The 19,122-nt window shown below is 47.0% G+C and overlaps 7 protein-coding genes across 7 annotated transcripts; 5 read left to right on the top strand and 2 right to left on the bottom strand.

The window, feature by feature from the left end:
• Window positions 1-3,715: 3,715 nt before the first annotated feature.
• Window positions 3,716-4,179, top strand: AGABI2DRAFT_144107 (hypothetical protein; the record flags this gene model as incomplete). The annotated part of the gene is made up of 2 exons (XM_006462485.1): window positions 3,716-3,827; window positions 3,971-4,179. 2 exons carry the CDS (start codon window positions 3,716-3,718, stop codon window positions 4,177-4,179), a joined length of 321 nt encoding a protein of 106 aa, XP_006462548.1.
• Window positions 4,180-4,318: 139 nt separating this feature from the next.
• AGABI2DRAFT_193671 (20S proteasome subunit) lies at window positions 4,319-5,780 on the top strand. The gene is made up of 6 exons (XM_006462484.1): window positions 4,319-4,595; window positions 4,651-4,732; window positions 4,778-4,907; window positions 4,963-5,069; window positions 5,249-5,368; window positions 5,424-5,780. The coding sequence occupies exons 1-6, from the start codon at window positions 4,414-4,416 to the stop codon at window positions 5,571-5,573; spliced, it is 771 nt and encodes a 256-aa protein (XP_006462547.1). The 5' UTR covers window positions 4,319-4,413; the 3' UTR covers window positions 5,574-5,780.
• A 36-nt stretch (window positions 5,781-5,816) lies between these two features.
• On the top strand, window positions 5,817-7,204 carry AGABI2DRAFT_186439 (hypothetical protein). Its single transcript, XM_006462483.1, has 4 exons — window positions 5,817-6,088; window positions 6,141-6,205; window positions 6,266-6,312; window positions 6,367-7,204. Exons 1-4 carry the CDS (start codon window positions 5,951-5,953, stop codon window positions 6,825-6,827), a joined length of 711 nt encoding a protein of 236 aa, XP_006462546.1. The 5' UTR covers window positions 5,817-5,950; the 3' UTR covers window positions 6,828-7,204.
• A 3,289-nt stretch (window positions 7,205-10,493) lies between these two features.
• On the bottom strand, window positions 10,494-11,799 carry AGABI2DRAFT_193669 (hypothetical protein). The gene is made up of 4 exons (XM_006462482.1): window positions 11,657-11,799; window positions 10,912-11,591; window positions 10,603-10,849; window positions 10,494-10,548 (listed from the first exon to the last, which is right to left on the bottom strand). Exons 2-3 carry the CDS (start codon window positions 11,429-11,431, stop codon window positions 10,830-10,832), a joined length of 540 nt encoding a protein of 179 aa, XP_006462545.1. The 5' UTR covers window positions 11,432-11,591; window positions 11,657-11,799; the 3' UTR covers window positions 10,494-10,548; window positions 10,603-10,829.
• Window positions 11,800-12,026: 227 nt separating this feature from the next.
• AGABI2DRAFT_193668 (hypothetical protein) lies at window positions 12,027-13,890 on the bottom strand. Its single transcript, XM_006462481.1, has 3 exons — window positions 13,371-13,890; window positions 12,895-13,316; window positions 12,027-12,837 (listed from the first exon to the last, which is right to left on the bottom strand). Exons 1-3 carry the CDS (start codon window positions 13,681-13,683, stop codon window positions 12,250-12,252), a joined length of 1,323 nt encoding a protein of 440 aa, XP_006462544.1. The 5' UTR covers window positions 13,684-13,890; the 3' UTR covers window positions 12,027-12,249.
• A 10-nt stretch (window positions 13,891-13,900) lies between these two features.
• On the top strand, window positions 13,901-15,256 carry AGABI2DRAFT_193667 (hypothetical protein). Its single transcript, XM_006462480.1, has 7 exons — window positions 13,901-13,932; window positions 13,992-14,039; window positions 14,101-14,136; window positions 14,192-14,261; window positions 14,324-14,679; window positions 14,739-14,750; window positions 14,812-15,256. Exons 1-7 carry the CDS (start codon window positions 13,929-13,931, stop codon window positions 15,192-15,194), a joined length of 909 nt encoding a protein of 302 aa, XP_006462543.1. The 5' UTR covers window positions 13,901-13,928; the 3' UTR covers window positions 15,195-15,256.
• A 2,412-nt stretch (window positions 15,257-17,668) lies between these two features.
• On the top strand, window positions 17,669-19,094 carry AGABI2DRAFT_72498 (hypothetical protein; the record flags this gene model as incomplete). The annotated part of the gene is made up of 10 exons (XM_006462479.1): window positions 17,669-17,830; window positions 17,888-17,938; window positions 17,995-18,066; window positions 18,120-18,349; window positions 18,404-18,418; window positions 18,474-18,567; window positions 18,618-18,695; window positions 18,756-18,827; window positions 18,877-18,931; window positions 18,988-19,094. The coding sequence occupies 10 exons, from the start codon at window positions 17,669-17,671 to the stop codon at window positions 19,092-19,094; spliced, it is 936 nt and encodes a 311-aa protein (XP_006462542.1).
• Between the last annotated feature and the right edge of the window lie 28 nt (window positions 19,095-19,122).

Genomic DNA, 19,122 nt, shown 5'->3' with positions numbered 1-19,122 from the left:
TACTGATCGATAGTCTTTAGTTCTTGGCGAAATGAAAAGGTAGTCTTGTCGTCGAGTAGCTCCATATCAATAGGGCAGTGTCTGCCAACATCTTTGCGTAAAAGTCGTTGCAAACTATTCCGGTCCGTCATGAAATCCAAGTTCTCCCGATGCTCCACAGTGGCGATTAGTGGAAATAGTGGCTACCTTAAAAAGATATGTACATTAAGATCCCGGAAATGAGGTCCAGCAACTTACCTGAAGAGGCTGCGATTGGCAAGGATTTCTATCGTGGAGGTGAGCCTAGGTTCACCATCGATCAATAGCTATTTTGATACGATTTTCATCGAAATAGCTAGAACGATGATGGTAGGATTCGATGGATCGTCCGCCGAACTTCAGGATCCAGTATATCCTGGATCCTCAGCCCCTCAGACGTATCTGCCTCGCCGGATTTTTCGACTGTGAGAGGCGACTGAGATTGCAACCCTTCCTTTGAGAAACTCGGAGATGTAGACATAATAAACCGCATTCCTGCTGCAGATCAAATAAATTTAAGAGTCCATATGCTCAGTCATCGAGATGCGCAGTCAGTCTATAACAATAAAGATTAGTCCAGAAAAATCAGCGGAATAAAAATAGCTACCTAGTCCCGTAATTATCTTTCACTGAGCTCAGTCCAAATTTCTAGAACAATAGCTTTGCCATTAAGATGCTGCGGAATTTACGTAGACGGCATCGGATGGGAACATTCGAGCATTATTTTAGTGCGTGGGGTTCGTTGGCGTTTTGCGGTGCATGAGCTCCGACCAGCCCTAAACCAAGCGTATTTAAGCGGTTTCTTCTGCCCTCTCACTCTCCTCATCAGAATGACCACTGCTCAAACTTGTTAACCCATCTGAAACCAGGCAAGTCCATACTTCGTTCCTTTCATCTTTTTATCGGCCGCTAATTTCGTTACTCGTTAAAGGTTGGCTACACCGCAATATGCCTCAAGATGTCCGCTACGATTTACAACCTGGAGTGTTCACTATCCATGATAGTAGTTGTCGTCATCAGTATGCATGTTGGACCGGTAAGCAATCATCAAAACTGTATGAACATCAAATCCCAGAGGCTTACTCTGCCCGTTTTTCTGTAGTGACCCACCCTGCCTGAGATGGTCCGTGCAGGTGCCCCTAGGACACGGAGTTTGTCTTTTGATGGATGGTATACCCGAAGGGCTAAGGAGAGGGATTCGGTGAATTAATTTTCCCCGCATGCCTCTTATTTCAAAAATCAATTACCCCAGGCCAATTTGAGGGCATGATACATGATCTCCAGCTGCTTTTTTGTGATATTGCTTTTAGCTAGTGCTGAAGAATATATTGATTGCCCGCTTTCCAAAAAATTGTGCCTCGCTTTCGATGAGTTCGTTGTTCAAGATATTGACATTATTAACTTGAATGTTTGTCATGTGAACAGTGTGTGATCACGCATTCTTGTGATCAAGGAAGTACATATGATATATCATTTCTTCGAAATACCACCCTAGACTGGTAAATATGAAAAAGGCATAATTCAGGCACTCAAGCACCCAAACCCCACAAGGCACCGAAGATGCTCTGAAGACCGATATGCGGGGGTTGGCGGTTACATGAGGTTACATGACATTTACGTGCATATGTCTTGCAGTTCTCATGTATCACGAGTTACAGACCCGGCTAGCACAATCGAACCCCTACACCTTCTGAACTACTATCACTGATACACCTCGTCCTTGGTAAAACCTCCATATAACTTACCTGTCATCGTTTTTTCTTCTTCTGGGACCTTTGTCCGAATGTTCGTCTCACACCAAGAAAGCGATACAAACTTGAAGCGACAAGGGTAGATTGACAGTGTGGAAAAGAAATAGCAAAAAACGAAAGGGAGAGCCCATGTGTATGGTTTGCGCAGTCAATGTCGATCTTGAACTTCGACCCATACTTGAACTTGATGATTAATGAGACTAGGTGTAGCATGTTGACAGCGTATGATTTCCTCCAAGATAGATGAATTTGTCCTTGAAGTCGAGTAATCCAGGGATACCCCGACGTCATCACCAGTAAAGGGGTTAAGGTACACATATCATCGTCTTTGTTTCAAAAATCCAATTTTGAAATTCCCGATTTGGGGGAAAGTAAACGAGTAAAGCGCTGATGAACATAAAAAGGTAAAGGTACTCCAACTTATTCTTGGCCGTGGCCGCCGGAAAATGAAAAACGAAAAACGACTCAACTAAGCTCACTCACCTGATCGTAAATCGACCTTCGTCGCCGTCGGGGATCAGGAGAGATGTGATGCGACATCATCTCTCGATATCTATTTTATTATGAGCGACGTGTGAGAGGAGGGGGTAACTTTGGTCTGCGGCTACCACGGGCAGGAGATAAGAGGGGACATTCCGAGCGAAAGATACTAATAAAAAAGGCCTCATGGTTGGGAGTTTCAAGGAGATTTCTCGGATACTTTGATGTACTTACAGGGTTCATTGGTATAAGGAGAACGCTGCACCTATAGAAAAATTATCGGCGGATTGGTACTGCGACACCACCTTGAGCGTATACAAAAATGGATTCAAGGTGGATTCAGTGTGGATTAGACGAATGATCATGAGAGGAGCTTACCTATTTTCACACAAAAAGGATTTTTGGTGACCTCGTGAGCAAGCAGTAAAAGTCAGTTCATGACAGGATTAGGAAAAAGAGGACACACGAGGTCATCGTGACGAGACTGATGTAGTCAATTGTCGAACTACAGGCCAGCCGGACGAAGAAAAAAGTTAAAAGTGGGAAATATTGGCCGCATATGGTAACGAAAGTATACATAGTTGAGAAGGATCGTCCGGCATCCTCATTGAAAGAAGGATGAAGTGATTTAAACATCAAAGAAAAGAGGTGGAGCTGATAAAATTCCAGAAGGTGATGATAATAAGTGGCGCCATTATATCACAAGATTAGGCCAGTGTTCGGAAGATGCAATGGTTGAAAAATTCGGACGTAGACTTCGCAATGTCGAACTGGAGAAGCGATGAGAGACAGTAAGGGAGGAGGTTGAGCCCTGGGCTTGCCGTTCTGGTGATCAATAGTGACAACAGCTGTGGGAGAAGATATCTGCGGCAGGCCTGGTGTACCAGAAGGGTTTTCGGAGTTGCGACCTTCGTACGAAGAGAATCAGCAATGAGAAAACAAGCTTCTCCGATTGCAAGGCCGTTCATATGTATTGGTGGGAGTCCACCGGGCCCGGTGACATTGGTGGGCATTATGACCTGGCTGTGAAATAGACGACGTGAGAGGATTCAATCACGTATGGCATGCATAACTGTCTCATGCACAACCACTCGGTAGAACACGAACGCATTGTCACAGAGAAGAGCAGCAATGCGATACTGGACGTGAGGCCTGGGTAAGCACGAGGATGTCAAATTAATGGGTCGGATTGTGTTGTCGAGAAGCTTGTTTATGTCGTTGAGCTTGAATTGAATGAATGCGAAATAAACCGCGACGCCTCCAAGTAACTAGTAAATTGAAAAATAAGGGGTTCCGCCGGTTGCATGAGGCATCATTGGTCAGGAGGGAAGGCTCGGATCAATTTCTACTATGTATCTCATTGAGGTGTCAAACTCCCAAAAGACCAGCATCAAGGCTCCATGCATACTGTATATGAGGAGGGGCCGTGAGAGAGCCGCAACCGACTGGTTATAAATGACGCAGACATGGGAGTGAAATGTATGAAACGGGATTGGGTGGAGGATGGAAGTCGTGAAATAAACTTTGGAGGAAGGAGGTGGAATTCGAAGTATTTTGACCCGGTGAAAAAGGCGCCAGGTGAGAGGATCAGATGGCCTTGTGTAGCTAGGTAGCATCCAGCCCTAACATTGAGGTCGATGCTGGGCTGAGACTCGTGGAAAAAGAAGAGAAAAGGAAAACGCCGGTTTGAGATAATTGCGGAAAGGAACAGGGCTCAGCAGGTACCAAGAATATACAAGGCGGGATTCCAACAAGTGCACTGGAGTTCATGCGGTCAGGGATTAGGATTACGGGAGCTCGGAGAGACGTCGGCGGAATGGATGGAAAGCGAATTGAGAACGCCAAAGGGAGGGAGAAGAGACGAGACGTGGATCGTAGATTCGGCAAGACGAGAGGAACAGGACGAAGCGAGATTGTGCGCCGTTCGTAGCGTGTGCGAGGAGATAAAGGGCAAGATAGCAAAAAGTGCAGCTGGAGAAAGCTCGGGACAAGTGGAGGATTCGAGATCAGATCTCGATTGATGGCAACTGTGCACATTCCCACGGGAGAACGCGCCCAAGTTTCGCAAGGGACTATTACGCGGCCCCTCGCTGGTCTTGCACATTTTATATAAATCCATCTCCCGCCCCTGCCTTGCCTCCTTTCGCATCTCCCCCTTATCACTATGGCCGACATGGTCTCCACACCGCACTCTCAGCCCCAGCAGCATCAATTTAATCCATACACAGAAAACGGCGGCACAATCCTCGCCATCGCAGGCGCAGATTTTAGTGTCATAGCAGGCGATACCAGACAGAGCGAAGGCTACAGCATCCAGACGCGCTATGCTCCAAAGGTCTTCAGATTGTACGTGCTTCCGCCATGCTAAACGAATTTCTTTCCTGATCATGTCTATATCCAGGACCGATAAGGCCGTACTGGCCGTCAATGGTTTTGCAGCGGACGGAAACATGTTCGTGAAGAAAGTAAGACAACGTCTCGAGGTGTGTTCTTTCCTGGCTCTCTTTCAACCGTTCTAAACTGCCTAGTGGTACCGCCATGCACATGCCAAAGATATGCCGATCCGCGCCATTGCCCGCCTGATCCAAACGATGTTGTATTCAAGACGTTTCTTCCCATACTATGTCTACAACATTCTTGGCGGCATCGAGGAAGATGGTGAGTACCTTGACACATCCACCGGTCGTTGGTAAGATAATAATGACAATCGTAGGAACTGGTGCAGTTTACTCATTTGACCCCGTTGGCTCATACGAGCGCGAAGCATGCCGTGCTGCTGGGGCCGCACAATCTCTCGTACAGCCGTTCTTAGACAACCAGGTCAGTTGTTCATTGTGCGATCGTCGGGTCCTTGGCCCTTTTATCGTTACCGCGAAATCACCTGCAACTGGATATCCCAGTCGTCATCCGATCCTTCACCGACCTTTTCCCGCGCCTTTTCCCGTCTTCTCTCCATCATCGGCTACCGGCGACACTAACGGCCGTTCGTTTTTATTCAGATCTACTTCAAGAATCAAACTCCCGCGCCTGGCACATCGTTCCCTGGACATCTCTCGCTGTCCACGGTTCTCTCCCTCGTGATCGATTCGTTCACCAGTGCAACAGAGCGGCATATCGAGGTTCCTCTTACCAAATTACTGTTATACGCCTCCTTGCTCATCTCAATCTCTACAGGTTGGTGACGGACTGGAGATGTATATCGTGCTGGCAAAGAACAGCCCCTCAATTCAAAGCCTTAGAGACATTCGGGGCATGTCAGAACTCACCGCGACGGAGGATGGTGAACGAGTGTTTGTCGTAAGACGCGATCTCAAGAAGGATTAACTCAAGATTTTCCATTGTCATGCAATTCTCCCTTGTATTATTTATCATTTCATGAGCAACCGAGCCGCGGTGGGCGTGAATGAGTAACGACAACAAACTTCAATAGGCTACCGTCGGCTGACGACGATATTACTTTATATGATAGAGCGATTCGAATAACAAAGATAGTGTTAAAAACGTGGTCAGGGCGTCGGGGATAGTGATGATCGTAACCACAAGGCATAACCAAACACGAGCAAACAAACAGTGTTTTCTCAGCGGTCGCTGTCGCCGCTCCACCGCAGTGCTCTCCTTCTTGTCGCCGTCCTCCACAGCCCTTTGTCCCGCTCCCACCACACAGTCCCTCGTTGACCCGAGAGTATTACAATCCCATTGCCATGCTTTTCACCCCTGTTCTTGGCCTCGTCCTCGCCTCATTCACCCCCGTCGTTTACTCGCAGCTGCCTCTCGAGCAGGCACAGCAGACCCTCATTGGCACATGGAGCTCTGGCAGTAAACATGTCTTGACTGGTCCAGTAAGTCCTTGGATCCTTCAGCAGCGGTCTGAGTTTACCCCTTTACTTGCAGGGCTTCGCCAACCCTGCCAACCAGTCGTTCAACTATCCTCCAACTACTGGGATTTCGTACTCTTTGTGCGTAGCAAAAAACCTGATCATACTAAATACCCAGTCGCTGAATCTTTGCTTATGCAGCACCGATACGTTTTATGAACTTTCACGCTATCGTTTCAACAGCAATGGTGCGTGGCACTGCCTTATCTCTCCCTCAGCTACTCATATTCGACGGTATCCAGGTTCCGATCCCACCTGCATTACTGGTGTCATTGGCTGGTCTCATGGCAAATACCAACTCAATACCAATGGTTCCATGACCTTATTCCCGTTTCCCGACGGCTATCAACAAATTCAAGACCCATGTGCAGCTGTCTCCAACTTCATCGAAGATTATAGGATCACAGAAGAGCTGTATGTGCAGTGGGCAATTTTCCTGGACCCAACCTTTGGCTTCAAACTCCATTTGAACCAGTTTGATGGTGCCCCGTTGGCTCCGATGTTCCAAGTTTCACCGCAACCAAATATGCTTCCTACCCAACCACTTAGGAATGTTTCGGATCCGAACGCAGATTCTGAGTCGAATGTACAACGAAGAGGATTGTCGAAATCAGGTGCGCTCAGCAGTCGGCGGGTAGATAACGTGGTGACGACGGGAGTTTCGGGATTGATTGTTGCCGCATTTGCTTCGCTAGCACTATGAAGCGACGGGGATTCGGTGTGGATCTCAAGTGATGAACTATTTGGTATCATGTGTTGCTAAACCATACAAACTTACTTGCGCATTGCATGTTTTCCTTTCTTAATAACCCGCTTGCATACGGTCTGCATTCACATTCTTGTGGCCATTCTGGACCATTTCCTTTTCTTTTCTTATGGATTATTCTTTTCTTCTTGCCGACCCAATCCCTCTGCTTTGCCTCATTGTTGTCGTCGTCTATTTTCTTGCATTTACTCTCTTTCTCCGAGTTTTAATTATACCCCTAAAACTTGTATGTATTTGACAGTTGGACCTAGACGGGCGGCAAAGATACGAAGAGATGGATAGATTTCACTCTTTATAATAACACTTTCGAGAGAGGATCCTGACAATTGAGCTGGTACAATGTTGTCACACAGCTGACCGAGACTGGAAATTGTGTACAAGATTCACACGTTTTCTTCAACAGTGTGCCTGCTTTCGAGTTCTCACTTGCGTCTTCTAATAACAGGTGAATTTCCCAGAACTTTTACTCGATGAAGAATGTCAACGAAGCTCGTTTCATCCTCCCAAATGCCCATGTTCTCTTCTATTTCTATACTTATTTTCTTGCTTTGTCCTAGCAGGTAAGATGGATTCTGGAAGAACAGCTGCCTACTTGGTTCTTTTGAACCGAATGAACATCATACTTATATATTCAATTGTGTCATTTATCGGGCTAATAACTCTCTGGCTCGGAGTTTCGAATGCATGAGACTTCTACGAAGTCAACCTCTTGAACTAGCTAGCTCACGTTTGACTTGTCAGGTTCTATTCACATGCAAGATACACTGTGGTGGACGTAAGGAGGTTGGAATAAGACGGTACGTTCTGATGGTGAGATCTCGTCCGAGTTCTCAAGATCTCATATATGCATAGCTGAACACTTCTCTCTTGATTCAACGCATGGATAAGGAAGCTCCTCTTCCTCCCACCGACCCACTTTGCTCGTATCGAGTATCGCTATCATCCGACTGACTCGGCGATAGAATCCGTTCTTCCTTATCACACACACACACGAATAGCACCCGTACACCCAGAACATTCGTTTGGTCAACAACGCCACGCAATAGGAAAAGGAACTTCACTGAGGCCTTTTACCAGTGTGGCGCACACACACACACATTCATCTTTCGTCAGGGTGGGATCTCGCCTACACCGCGGCTCGAAGAATTTCCATCTCGAATCAGCGAGGTTTTGGCGAGCTTTTTCTTTGAAGGTTTTATTTCGCGGTAAAGCTCAACCTTAGGGTTGCTTCGGTTGAACACTGTTGAAAATTTTGATGGCATTAGAAGCCGATTTCTTTCAAGGGTTGACGGACTATTACTTGATCTGGTCTTTGATTTGTCCCGTGGTTTCTCCGACAGTTCTAAGGCCACCTCATCTCGTCTATAACTCGACTGGGAAGAAACTTATCGCATGGTGTTTTAGGTGAGAAGGAAGATAGTGCTTTGTACTTGATAAATTCGTGCATTTCTGGCGGCTCTAAGGGAGATAAAAACCAAGTTTTTTCCGAAATAGTTTGCTTGACTCGATTAATCACGACGGCCCGACCTATCGCTTGTAACTGTTTCACAAACCCAACGGAGATTATCTATCGGTGGTTCACGTCCACATGGCGAATGAAAATCCTAGGGCAGCCAACGTTCTCTCTAGAAACCAAGGATCGTCAAATCATATTGAAAACCCGATGTTTCCGGTCTACTCCGTTCCTTTGAACCCCCAATTGAGGCCACGCTGGATTTATTACGGCTAAAAGCAGTAATCCTGACATTCAAGGAGCACGAGAACAGGTCATTTTTCATTTTTCGACAACTGAAAGATGTTATTGAAGGGTTCTTCGGTCCGAAATTATGGCAGTTGGCAGATCGTGTAGTGTGGGTGGGTACCACGTTTTCGGCCGCGAAGCCGTGACCCAACTTCAAGGTCAAGGATGCCCTATCCTAGGCACATATGATGACTCTTCTCGAAGCAGCGGTGTAGAACGGTCGTCGATAAATGTCGCTGATAAGTTATTTTTACGGTCTTTTCTCATATCAAATTTGGTTTATCTCCAAAGATAAGTACTCGAAAAACTGTCTGGGTACAATAGCACGATTAATTATACAAAGAGAACCTCTATCTTGCTGCCGACGAAATTCCGTTTACCCGATAACGGTTTTGTGTTTTCATAGACGATCTGCCTGAAGATGGATTTCGAGCCGTTTCTGACATATCTTCTTGACCATTGCGTCTGCAACCTGCCAAAAACGAAGATGTACGGTAGCAGTCACCGATGGTCGCGCGACTTTTACGGTAAGATTAGAACAGAAGAAGCAACCGTAATCCAGAATTTGGATATCGGAATCAATGTATAGTCGGTGTTTGAGCGTTCGCCAGTATCGTAGCTCATAGACGGACGCTATCAATAGAGTAAGTAGTCTACAAATAGGACAAGTTAACACCCAAATTTCACGTTTCATCAATATAGATTCATTATAATCATGCGTTGCTTTTCGGCAGAGATATGATGTGTTTTCGTGGTAATATGGCGACATGTGTATTGCTCCAAGAATCATACACCAAGACACTGGCACGCCGCTGGTCCTGAAATCAAACTTACCGGCTCCTGGATTTGAGCGTTAATGGAGAGCCTCGACCGACTGACCCAGTTCTATTGGGGAATTCCTTTCTCGATCAGGTTCCCTGAAAGCAATCCTCAACACGGCACAAATTGAACCTGACCCTGAAACCCAAGATCTTTACATTACATTGCAGTGCCTTGAACAACTTGCCAATGGAGCAAAGTACCCTATAATGTACATATGTTGCTTTTTGCTCTACGTCAAGCAAACTCAATACACAAGGTCTTAAACGTAAACTCTCACATAAGGTCATCGAATTACCATTTTAAGATCACGATATCGAGAACCTCGGTATCAATATACCTGTAAACTTAGAACCACATGAAACAAAAATCCCAGCAAAGTAAAAGGGTAATTTCCCGCATGTTGTAATAAGTCCCTCATTTTCTGCATCTATAAATGGGATAGATGATTTGTTCTTAATCAAGTTACTGTTACTGACCCTATGCAGCCCTATGCTGGCCCACAAGATCGGTGACGCTGACCGATAGAACCCGACAAAATCAAATGAATACCAAATTGAAGGCGTGGTCTGCATACGGGGTAAAAGGCGTCATTGATTCTTATAAGAGAGCCCTTATCAATGTAATTCACCAATCCACCAATGACATAAAAACAAATTCTAAAAAAGAAGTCGCGGATGTATTTTAACGATAGTCATTGCCTTGGCTCTGTAAACACGTCCAGAATGCCAGCATGACGCAATCCAGGCATGCACTGACGTGTTTCCTCAGTATATTGAGAGCCAGTATGGCAATAAAATTTAAACCCGACCCGCACATTCCGCAAACGAGTAAAGTTGTTTTGACCGAGCATCTGGTCCAAGTGACGCCAGCGCGCGGCGTCTGAATGCGATAATTGACGAAGGTGTTCCGCATCAACCGCAAAACGAACGTCTAGGAGCTCCAGGAACTCAAAACTGCGCAGCGTCGACAATACGTCAACAATCCATGATGCAGTGATATTGGCTCGATATAGCATTGATGGGCAATCAGACGATTGTAGACGTAAGTTTTGGAGTCTCGTGTTACATCGAAGATCAAGAGGTTGGTCTCCATGCACTTAATAAGGCTGATTAATGATTTGCTGATTCAAGTTGAACTTTAAGAACCTACCAGATTGAATATTAAGTTCAAGCTCCTCAAGAGATGTTCCCAACACTCGGACAAGATCAGAAATGCTTTCTTGATGCGTCGCACATGACAGATGCAAACAGCTAATTCGAGCACCTGGCCTCATATAAAACCACTGGGCACAAAACGGCACCATACTAGTCGCTCCATCGCTGATTCTCAATGACTTGAGGGCGAGCTCCTCCTCAGGAAGCTGAATACTTCCGACATCAACGATACCCACTCTGGGGTAAGCCTCAGGGACCATTGGAGTGACGATATCTTTTAATGTGAGAATCCTCACGTTTTTAGCGGCCGCTGCCAAGACGGCATCGAGTGCCTGTGGCTGAAAGGAGAAGTTCCAGGACCCTAATGCCAACTCAATAAGTCCCGGGCAGGTTGCGGCGTACAACACGGCGTCCATAAGCTCCCCGCTGAGTTCGCACCAGTGAGTCAGAGTCGACGCGCGGAACTCGAAAAGACGTAGATGCGGTAGCAGATAGAGGAGTTTGGGGAGGGATGAACTACGGGCGAAGCAGTAGGTGGTGTGGGAGCCGTTTGAGATGAGGCCTTCGTGTACGGAGAGTTCGCGGATGTAGTTGGCGATGGAAGGGGTGTGGGTGAGGAGATTTAATAGGGAATTGCTTCTTCGGGTGCCGTCGTCGCACCAATGGAGGACAATACGACGGAAGAGATGTGCGCGACATATAGGAACCCAAGTTCTCGACGCAAGACAAGCTTGTCTGAGAGATTTGGGGTCTGAGCGCAGGAAACCAATAATGAGCTCGACGAGTTCCCAAGGTAAGGCGTTGCGAGGTTCTTCGAAAGACATTGGAGTTAAGGGGGTATTATGCGCTTTGTAACTATGCAACGTGGAAAGCAGCGCGATAGTAGAGTTTTGGAAGGGACGAGAAGAAAGGGGATCAGTCAATGCGTGAAAGGTGGTTGATACTTTTGAAGGACGACGACGCCACGCCAGACATTCATTTGGGGTTAGACAGCTTTTCGGTGATGAACCTCGAGGTGTTCTTTTCAATACTGATGTTCCTTTTGTCAGGGTGCAACTCCAGCAGATGTCGATGACGCGGGACTCCGGTGAAGGTCACGACCAGGGCGAATATATACGGTGAAATTGAGCGCTTTTACGGCGTTTATGCCGTCCGGATGAGCAATATACCTTGATTCATAAGAAGGGACACGCAATTAGGACAAGGGTAAAAGCTGGAAAGTCATGACGAACGACGATGATGTAATGTTTGTCAATAGAAGTTTGAAGGTCCCTTCTTCTCTGCACGGCAAGTCCCGGCGTGAACGACTTTGCCATCTCAGCGTCGTCACTCCTCCCTGATGATGGGATGCCATGTTGGGTGCTTATTTCCGGAGAGCATGTGGCAGCTAATTATCGAGAAAGGATTGCAAGCCAAGTGCGAGATAAGGAGAACTTAATGAAATCTGATGTATAGAAAAAATCATGGGCATTACACACACAGCGGGACAAGATTCCGACTCGGAGAGCATGTGCCAGTATGTTACACACCGGGCCAAACGTAAGAGCAGACTTTGACTAATATTACTGTATCAAGTATCACGAATATAGGAACCAGCGAGGGTTTTCGAGGCCGTGATGGCCTATCAATCTTACCCTGAAACTCATATATCCTTCACATTAAAACAAGACATGGCCTCTTCCGGAAGGCAGCTGGCGTTACTCTTGCGTTGGTAGACGGACATCTGACCGCCAGAGCAAACGAAACTGAGTCTCCCGGACTTGCCATGCTTGATGACGAGGCCCTGTATCATTCCCAACACCTTTCGCAGTTTCTTGAACTCGGGAATCATCTCCTGGTGGACGTCTTGGAGATGGGGCGACGATAGCTTTCGCTTCTCCAGAGCAGTAAAGTAGCCACGGCGATGGATGGCCATAAAGTGATGGACGGTCTGGGATAAATAGACCTGAGGGTAGTAATCCTTCCAGTCGACATGTGGCCTTCGACCTTCTCCAACGGTAACCAACTCTATCGTTGAAGCTTGAGGAACATGATTGCCGCCCTTGATGATGGTCAATGCAGGCATATTACTGGAACTGAATGGGGCAGCCGTGGATGTGAGATTCATGGTTTGAAGCGACTTGGTAAGCGCGTCTAGCGAAGATTCACTCTTCCTCGCAAAACGGTGTCGGGGGGCCGGCATACAAGCGTCGAGTTCATATCTGACTACCATCTTGAGTCCATCGAAATCCTATCAAGATGCAAATCAGTTCGCAGCGCTGGGGTCATATGGTAAATTAAAACTTGCATAAGATATGATGCGGTGATGTCCAGAACTCTGTTCACATCCAGCGGCAGCAACAGTGGACGCCTTTTCAAAGTTAAACCCATAGGTACGCCCACTGAGTTCTTCACGAGTCCGCTTTTCCCACCTATTGAGGAGAATCGTCTTTTCTCCAGCCAACTGCGCGTCAATACGAAACTCCTTAACTTCACCACCACCAATCCACCGTAAGAGTTTCCGCAGGCCATTGCGGTCGGTTACAAGGTCCATAGTTCCCCAAGGAAACGGATCAGCGCCTTCATTTTTGCATTTCTGGTTGACAGCCACGAGCAATGGCAATAACGATGCAGAGGGCATCCTGTGGGTATTTTGATCGATGATAAAAATACCCGAGTCAGGCTTGACATTGTAAGGCATGGCCCTGTTATTCCATTCAGGAGCGGAGCCTGTATGCCAACGGTAAACTTGAGTCAAGTGAAGGATCAAGGAGGGTCACATACCCGGTACTATGATGGTAGGATTGTGATGCTTGGTCCAGTTATATGACCCGATGGGCTGACAATTCTCGATTTTTGGGTCTTCGTCATCGAGATCATCAGAAAGTGGAACTGGCAGAATTTCCAAACGTTCATCCTCAAGACCTTCGCGCAACTGACGGTCAGGTGGCAAAGATGACTCTAGATGAGGAAGGCTATTCGGCGCAACATAAGAGACGAATGGCTTGCTGCTTGGAGGGGAGAGGGGCGCGTTACGGTTGCGCCACGAAGGCAAAGACTGCCTGCGCGGAATAGGCGGGTACTCCGAGGTGGACATGGGGAAATGAGGGAACCATTCTTCGCGAGGAGTCTTTTATGCAGTGCGAGCGTTGTGCGGGCAGCTTCTAGACGAGCATACACGATTCTTGCCGCTGATTAGCTTGCTTCATCAGAAACGTTGTAGAAGGTGCGAGGAAGGAAAGCTGCGCTTGCACAGCCACTGTTGTCAATCTTATCTTCGCCGTGACTCAGTCGGTGTCTTCATCTCATCTCTACATCTATACCCCCCTCTAGTGTTACACAATGAGTGCGCAGCATTTGTGCCAAAATAAGAAAAAAATACACCTCTGAAACTTATTTTCCTAGACGTGGACTCTTTAGACGGTCGACTCTTGTTCGCCATTCCCAAGAAGGGTGCGTTTTTTCTCTCCATTTGGCAACAAGACAACCGAAAATAATTTATTCAACTGCCAAGGTCGTCTTCACGAAAAATGTCTTGCAATGCTCGCCGGTACGGTGATTCTCTTTAATCAAAAGGAGCGCGGGCACCTTACTTTGTCTCTCAGGCGCCGATATCAAATTCCGAAGACCTAATCGCTTAGATATTTGCGTCGCTCAAAACCACAATCTTGCCCTGTAGGTACAAAAAAGGCCTGCGTATCTGCGCAAAAAAAAAAAGGTTAACCCTCTTACCCCAGTGTCTTCCTACCTGCCGCCGATATCCCCTCCTTCGTAGGCAAGGGTAACGTCCATCTCGGAATAACCGGCCGCGATGTCATCATCGAAGCCGGATTAGAAAACTTTGTCACTCAGGAATTGCAACTCGGTTTCGGAAAATGTGCATTGCAAGTCCAGGTGCCCGAGTCGGGACCTATCAAGACGGTAGAAGATCTGGCGGGAAAGCGCGTTGTTACTAGCTTTAAGCTTCTTGCGGGACAATACTTTGAGAAGTTAGATGACCGTTTACAGTTAGTTGAAGGTCAACGTACAAAGGTATCGTTTGTAGGAGGAAGTGTTGAAGCTGCTTGTGCCCTCGGCCTTGCAGATGGCATCGGTAAGTCCAGCTTCGTTGCCGCAAAGGACGACAAGTTCACGAATTCATGATGTATCAAGTCGACCTTGTGGGTGAGTAATGGACCAGCGTCTGTTGTTGATAAATTACCCAGAACCTCATCCGAGCTTCTAGAATCCGGAGAGACTATGCGTGCTGCCGGCTTGCATGCCATAGATACAGTCCTTGACACAGAAGCTGTTCTCATCAAGTCGAAGAAAGATCTCAGTCCCGAGCATGTCAATTTGATCGACACAATCTCAAAACGTCTAGCTGGTGTCATCGCAGCCAATAACTATGTCGTGTGTCAATACAACGTCCACGAGAGCAACTTGCCTGCGGCGGAACGAGTCTGTCCGGGTAGACGTGCACCTACTCTCAGCCGTTTAGAAGCCGAGCAATGGTTTGGAGTCAGTGTTATGGTTGAGAAGAAGAAGATTGCAAATGTGATGGATGACCTCGCGAGAGTTGGAGCAGAGGATATCTTGGTATTCAATCTTGACAATTGCCGTGTATGATAACCGTCGGATTTAGATAGACTTGAATGTTGGCCTTAGGATCTATTCAAATAGAAAACCTTATTTAAGTACGCCGCCCATTTTGGGAGCCTCCGGTTCGTAGGCAGAATTACACTCCATCAGGCCACTATGTTTTGCGACCTTAACATGATTTGCTCTTGCTCCATGATCCTTCTGATCTCGTCCTTGATCGGATATTCATCATAAGCAACGCTCAGTATTCCTAGAATACATGCACTCCGACCGCACGGATTCCATTTCCATGTGTCGGAGTAAGCTGGAAGTACATGAACTCCAATCGGTGAACATTGTTGTAAAAAAAAGAACAGGTGCTTGCTCCCGCATCACAACAAGGTGGTCAAAATAGCAACGTCAACATTGAGCAGAGGCTTAACAGAAAATACTCGCCATGCAGCGAGTGATAGTAACAGTGCATGTCATTACGTCCCAGTATTGATACCCAACATCCTGCATCCGGGTTGAGTTATGATTCACCATTGCAGTCCCAATTTCGATAACAAGACCAGCCCCATTGCTGCATGGAACGGTTCCTCTTCAGCGAGCTTTTCATCTAGCAAGTAGTTAACCACGCCTTCCCTCCCGAACAGATATTCGCTCTCCGGTAAACGGAACGGTTCTAATCGTTCCTGTAAGTGATAAAGTGGAGCGTCCTGGTGGGACAAGCCAGAAAAATCCAAGTGGTCGGAGTCGAAATCCCAAGAAGTCATCGAAGACTCATTGTCTGTTGCTGGAGGACTACTCGGCGGTAGCACGTCGTTGTATGGGGTATATGCAGGTAGTCTGGGACTGCCGGTGGAGGGGAAGCCAATTGAAGTATATTCCTCAGAGGGCGAGTGCGCAGAGAAATGTGCAGGGGTTTGATTATCAGGATCCTGAGATGGAGCTGCAGCCATAGCTCCAGTAAGCGCTGGATAAAGAGTCTATACTCCGGGGACATCAGCATTTATTCATGCGAAATAATAGGTTAGTGACCGGAAAAAGAATAGCGTAAGGGAGCAGCATAGCACGATAAGAGACAGGGTCTTCATTGAACAATGTTGTTAAAACCTCTTGAGTCTGACGGTTCCGCTGAACATGTTGAGCTATACCAGGAAGCTAGTATCAGAACGGCTATTTTCCCAGAGCCTGACCATACCAGCAGGTGCAAAAGGTTCTTTTAAACAAGTAGAAGCAGTAATGGCCCCAGACTGAGTAGTAGTCATAGAATTTCCGGCCTCACTTGAAGTTGGATATGATGGCCGCTGAGATTCCGAGTCCAAGCTTTGTTGCGGAGGAGAGACAGCACCAGAGTCAAGAGAGTAATCGTCTACAAATGAATGCCTGAAATCAGTACGCATTATGTAGCCCTGTGGTCTATTCGCAGAATTCATTTGGCGGCAGTCAGATTCCGAGTAGTAGCCAGTAGGCGAGTATACCGCGGCAGACTTGATTAGAGGTTCGCGGCCGTTGGTATTTTTGGATTGTACAGAATTTGAAGTAGACTGTGGAATTGTCACCGGGAGAGCAGGGCCATTAACGGAAAGACAGGGCTGCAGAAAAACATTTTGATTCTGGCCACGAGTAAGAGGGGAAGTGACCGAAGGCGACAATGCAGGCGGTTGACCAAGAGGTACAGAAGACACAGAAGGCACATGCGATTCCTTGGGTTCGGATTTGACAGCGGGTTTCGGTTTTTGAGTCTTTGGCTTCCTGACACGAGGCGCTTTGCGACGAATAGGCTTACAGGCAGGTTCAGGAAGATCTTGAGCAACTGGCTGAGGGGAAGACGAGGGGGGATCGCTCTCTAACTGAACCTCAGAGTGTTCGGATTTGAGCGCAGCCACAGTATCAGCTGTTTTGTCCAACGTTTTCTTGAATTTGCTGCGTTGTCTCCTGAACCAGTTGGCAATCCATTTTTCCGGCCTATAGATCAAGTTTAGTGTGCATATATTCACTTTCATTGTCGGAGTGAGATGCGCATACAATCCGGTCTGTTCGCTGAGCTCTCGGATTGTTTGAGGCAGAGGGGTAGAGGAGACAGTGTATGCAGCCTTGAGGAGGTCTGTCTGTGTTTGAGTTGCACGGATAGCAGCAGCTTTTGGCTTGATGGTGTTCATATGCAAGGGAGGTCAGCGGTTCACCCGGGCCGGCTGGCTTTCTTTCCTCCATGGTATCCCACACTCACGACAAATGTGCCCCACACGCTGGAAACCTTTTTCTCAAGCATGCCACCACTCTATACTCTTCTTCCCACGGAGTCCAAAGACGCCAAGGCGACGAGCATCGACCTTGAAGCTTCTCATCGCCCTGATTCTCGTATCACCTTCAAGAAAGTAGCTTTGTATAGTCTTGCCGCACTCGCCGTCATGTACGCAGTGATGCTTGGGATCAAAGAAGTACCCTCCGCCTGTCGGATGTGGAGGTCCAAGTCGATGGCCATGAAGGGCGCAATCGCCCATGGTGCTAACCGCACTATGTCTACGGGGCTGCCGAGCCATTTTACCCTGCCCTCGGGTGACAAGATACCTTCAGTCGCTCTCGGTAATGTTTCCCACACCTTATCTTTGAAATTCCACTCATATCCTTATCAAGGTGTATGGCGCGCTGATAGAGACCGCGTTGGCGCTGCTGTCAAGGTCTGCACCTGGCTACCTATGATTGTCTACAAACTTATAAAACATGCTTAATTCCAGACGGCACTGGAAACGGGGTATAGGCATATTGATGGTGCTTGGATATATAATGTAAGGTCACGCTTTTTCATCTTTCGGACTGGGAAAACCATCCATGCACGTCATAGAACGAAGTCGAAGTCGGTAAAGCCATACGGGAGAGTGGCGTTCCCCGCGAGGATATCTGGATTACCTCAAAGGTAGTGCATAACCTTTTTAAGATTGCCAGTCGTAGTTCTCAGCATGAAAATAGCTGTGGAATGACTTCCATGCCCCCGAGGACGTTGAGCCTGTTCTAGACGAGTCGCTTTCACGACTTGGGATTGATTACCTCGACCTCTACCTTATACATTGGCCCGTCGCATTCAAGAAGGGAACAAACCGAGAAGTCGATTTTGACCGCACGGCAAATCCATACCCTACTTGGCAGAAGCTCGAAGAAATGGTCGCGAAAGGAAAAGTTAGGAATATCGGTGTTAGCAAGTACGCTTTCCTAAACTCAAATGACTGATTCTCAAAACTAATTTTATTTTTTAGCTTCAACGTTCGAAGGTTCCATTGTTCTTAATCATAGGTACCCACTATGTACTGACACGGATACCTACAGGCTCCAGAATTTGACTGCCAATCCTCTCAAAATCAAGCCTGCCATCAACCAAGTTGAAATCAGCTATTGGTTCCCACAACCTGAGTTGCTCGAGGTCACTGCTAGCTTACACTTATTTTGAAGTATCATACTCACTTTTTTTAGTGGTCGAACGAAAATGGTATCCTTCTCGAAGCATATTCTCCTCTCGGCAGCCAAGAGAAGGTGAAGAAGACCTTGGAGGTTCCAGAAGTATGCATTGATATAAATTTTCGCTACTTTTCAAAACTCACACCCACTTAGGTCAAAAGTATCGCTAAGGAACTTGGTATCACTCCCGCTCAAGTCATAATTTCTTGGCACGTTCAACGAGGAGTACGTGGATAATATATCAAGTCATGCTTATTTATTCATGCAATTCCAGACCGTCGTTTTACCCAAGAGCGTCACTCCTTCTCGGGTTGAGGAGAACTTACAGGGTAAACTATTTTCATTCGCTGCCGAATCGCAAGCTTTCTAACCTTTACAAACCTAGTTGTACCGTTACCCCAGGACGCGTTTGATATGCTGGAGAAGGCGGCCACATCCCACGAACCTGAGAGAGGCAGTGATCCGAAGTGGGGAGTAGACATTTGGAACTAGATCGTCTTTTCTATTTGATGATATGCGT

This window comes from Agaricus bisporus (assembly GCF_000300575.1).
Source record: "Agaricus bisporus var. bisporus H97 unplaced genomic scaffold AGABI2scaffold_7, whole genome shotgun sequence".
NCBI lineage: Eukaryota > Fungi > Basidiomycota > Agaricomycetes > Agaricales > Agaricaceae > Agaricus > Agaricus bisporus.
Note: the sequence above shows the minus strand (reverse complement) of the source record. Positions and strands in the feature narration are given on the sequence as shown.

Excerpts from the sequence above, each read along its gene's own strand:
- AGABI2DRAFT_193671 (XM_006462484.1), top strand. The coding sequence starts at position 4,414 with ATGGCCGACATGGTCTCCACACCGCACTCTCAGCCCCAGCAGCATCAA. Across the intron at positions 4,596-4,650 it reads GCTCCAAAGGTCTTCAGATT|GACCGATAAGGCCGTACTGG; the intron begins GTACGTGCTTCC and ends GTCTATATCCAG. Across the intron at positions 5,070-5,248 it reads AGCCGTTCTTAGACAACCAG|ATCTACTTCAAGAATCAAAC; the intron begins GTCAGTTGTTCA and ends GTTTTTATTCAG.
- AGABI2DRAFT_186439 (XM_006462483.1), top strand. The coding sequence starts at position 5,951 with ATGCTTTTCACCCCTGTTCTTGGCCTCGTCCTCGCCTCATTCACCCCC. Across the intron at positions 6,089-6,140 it reads AACATGTCTTGACTGGTCCA|GGCTTCGCCAACCCTGCCAA; the intron begins GTAAGTCCTTGG and ends CTTTACTTGCAG. Across the intron at positions 6,206-6,265 it reads ACTGGGATTTCGTACTCTTT|CACCGATACGTTTTATGAAC; the intron begins GTGCGTAGCAAA and ends TTGCTTATGCAG.
- AGABI2DRAFT_193669 (XM_006462482.1), bottom strand. The coding sequence starts at position 11,431 with ATGTCTTTCGAAGAACCTCGCAACGCCTTACCTTGGGAACTCGTCGAG. Across the intron at positions 10,850-10,911 it reads TGCCGTCTTGGCAGCGGCCG|CCCAGAGTGGGTATCGTTGA; the intron begins CTAAAAACGTGA and ends CCTGAGGCTTAC.
- AGABI2DRAFT_193668 (XM_006462481.1), bottom strand. The coding sequence starts at position 13,683 with ATGTCCACCTCGGAGTACCCGCCTATTCCGCGCAGGCAGTCTTTGCCT. Across the intron at positions 13,317-13,370 it reads TCCTACCATCATAGTACCGG|GCTCCGCTCCTGAATGGAAT; the intron begins GTATGTGACCCT and ends GTTGGCATACAG. Across the intron at positions 12,838-12,894 it reads ATCACCGCATCATATCTTAT|GATTTCGATGGACTCAAGAT; the intron begins GCAAGTTTTAAT and ends GCATCTTGATAG.
- AGABI2DRAFT_193667 (XM_006462480.1), top strand. Across the intron at positions 14,137-14,191 it reads ATGTCTTGCAATGCTCGCCG|GCGCCGATATCAAATTCCGA; the intron begins GTACGGTGATTC and ends TTTGTCTCTCAG. Across the intron at positions 14,262-14,323 it reads CAAAACCACAATCTTGCCCT|TGTCTTCCTACCTGCCGCCG; the intron begins GTAGGTACAAAA and ends CTCTTACCCCAG.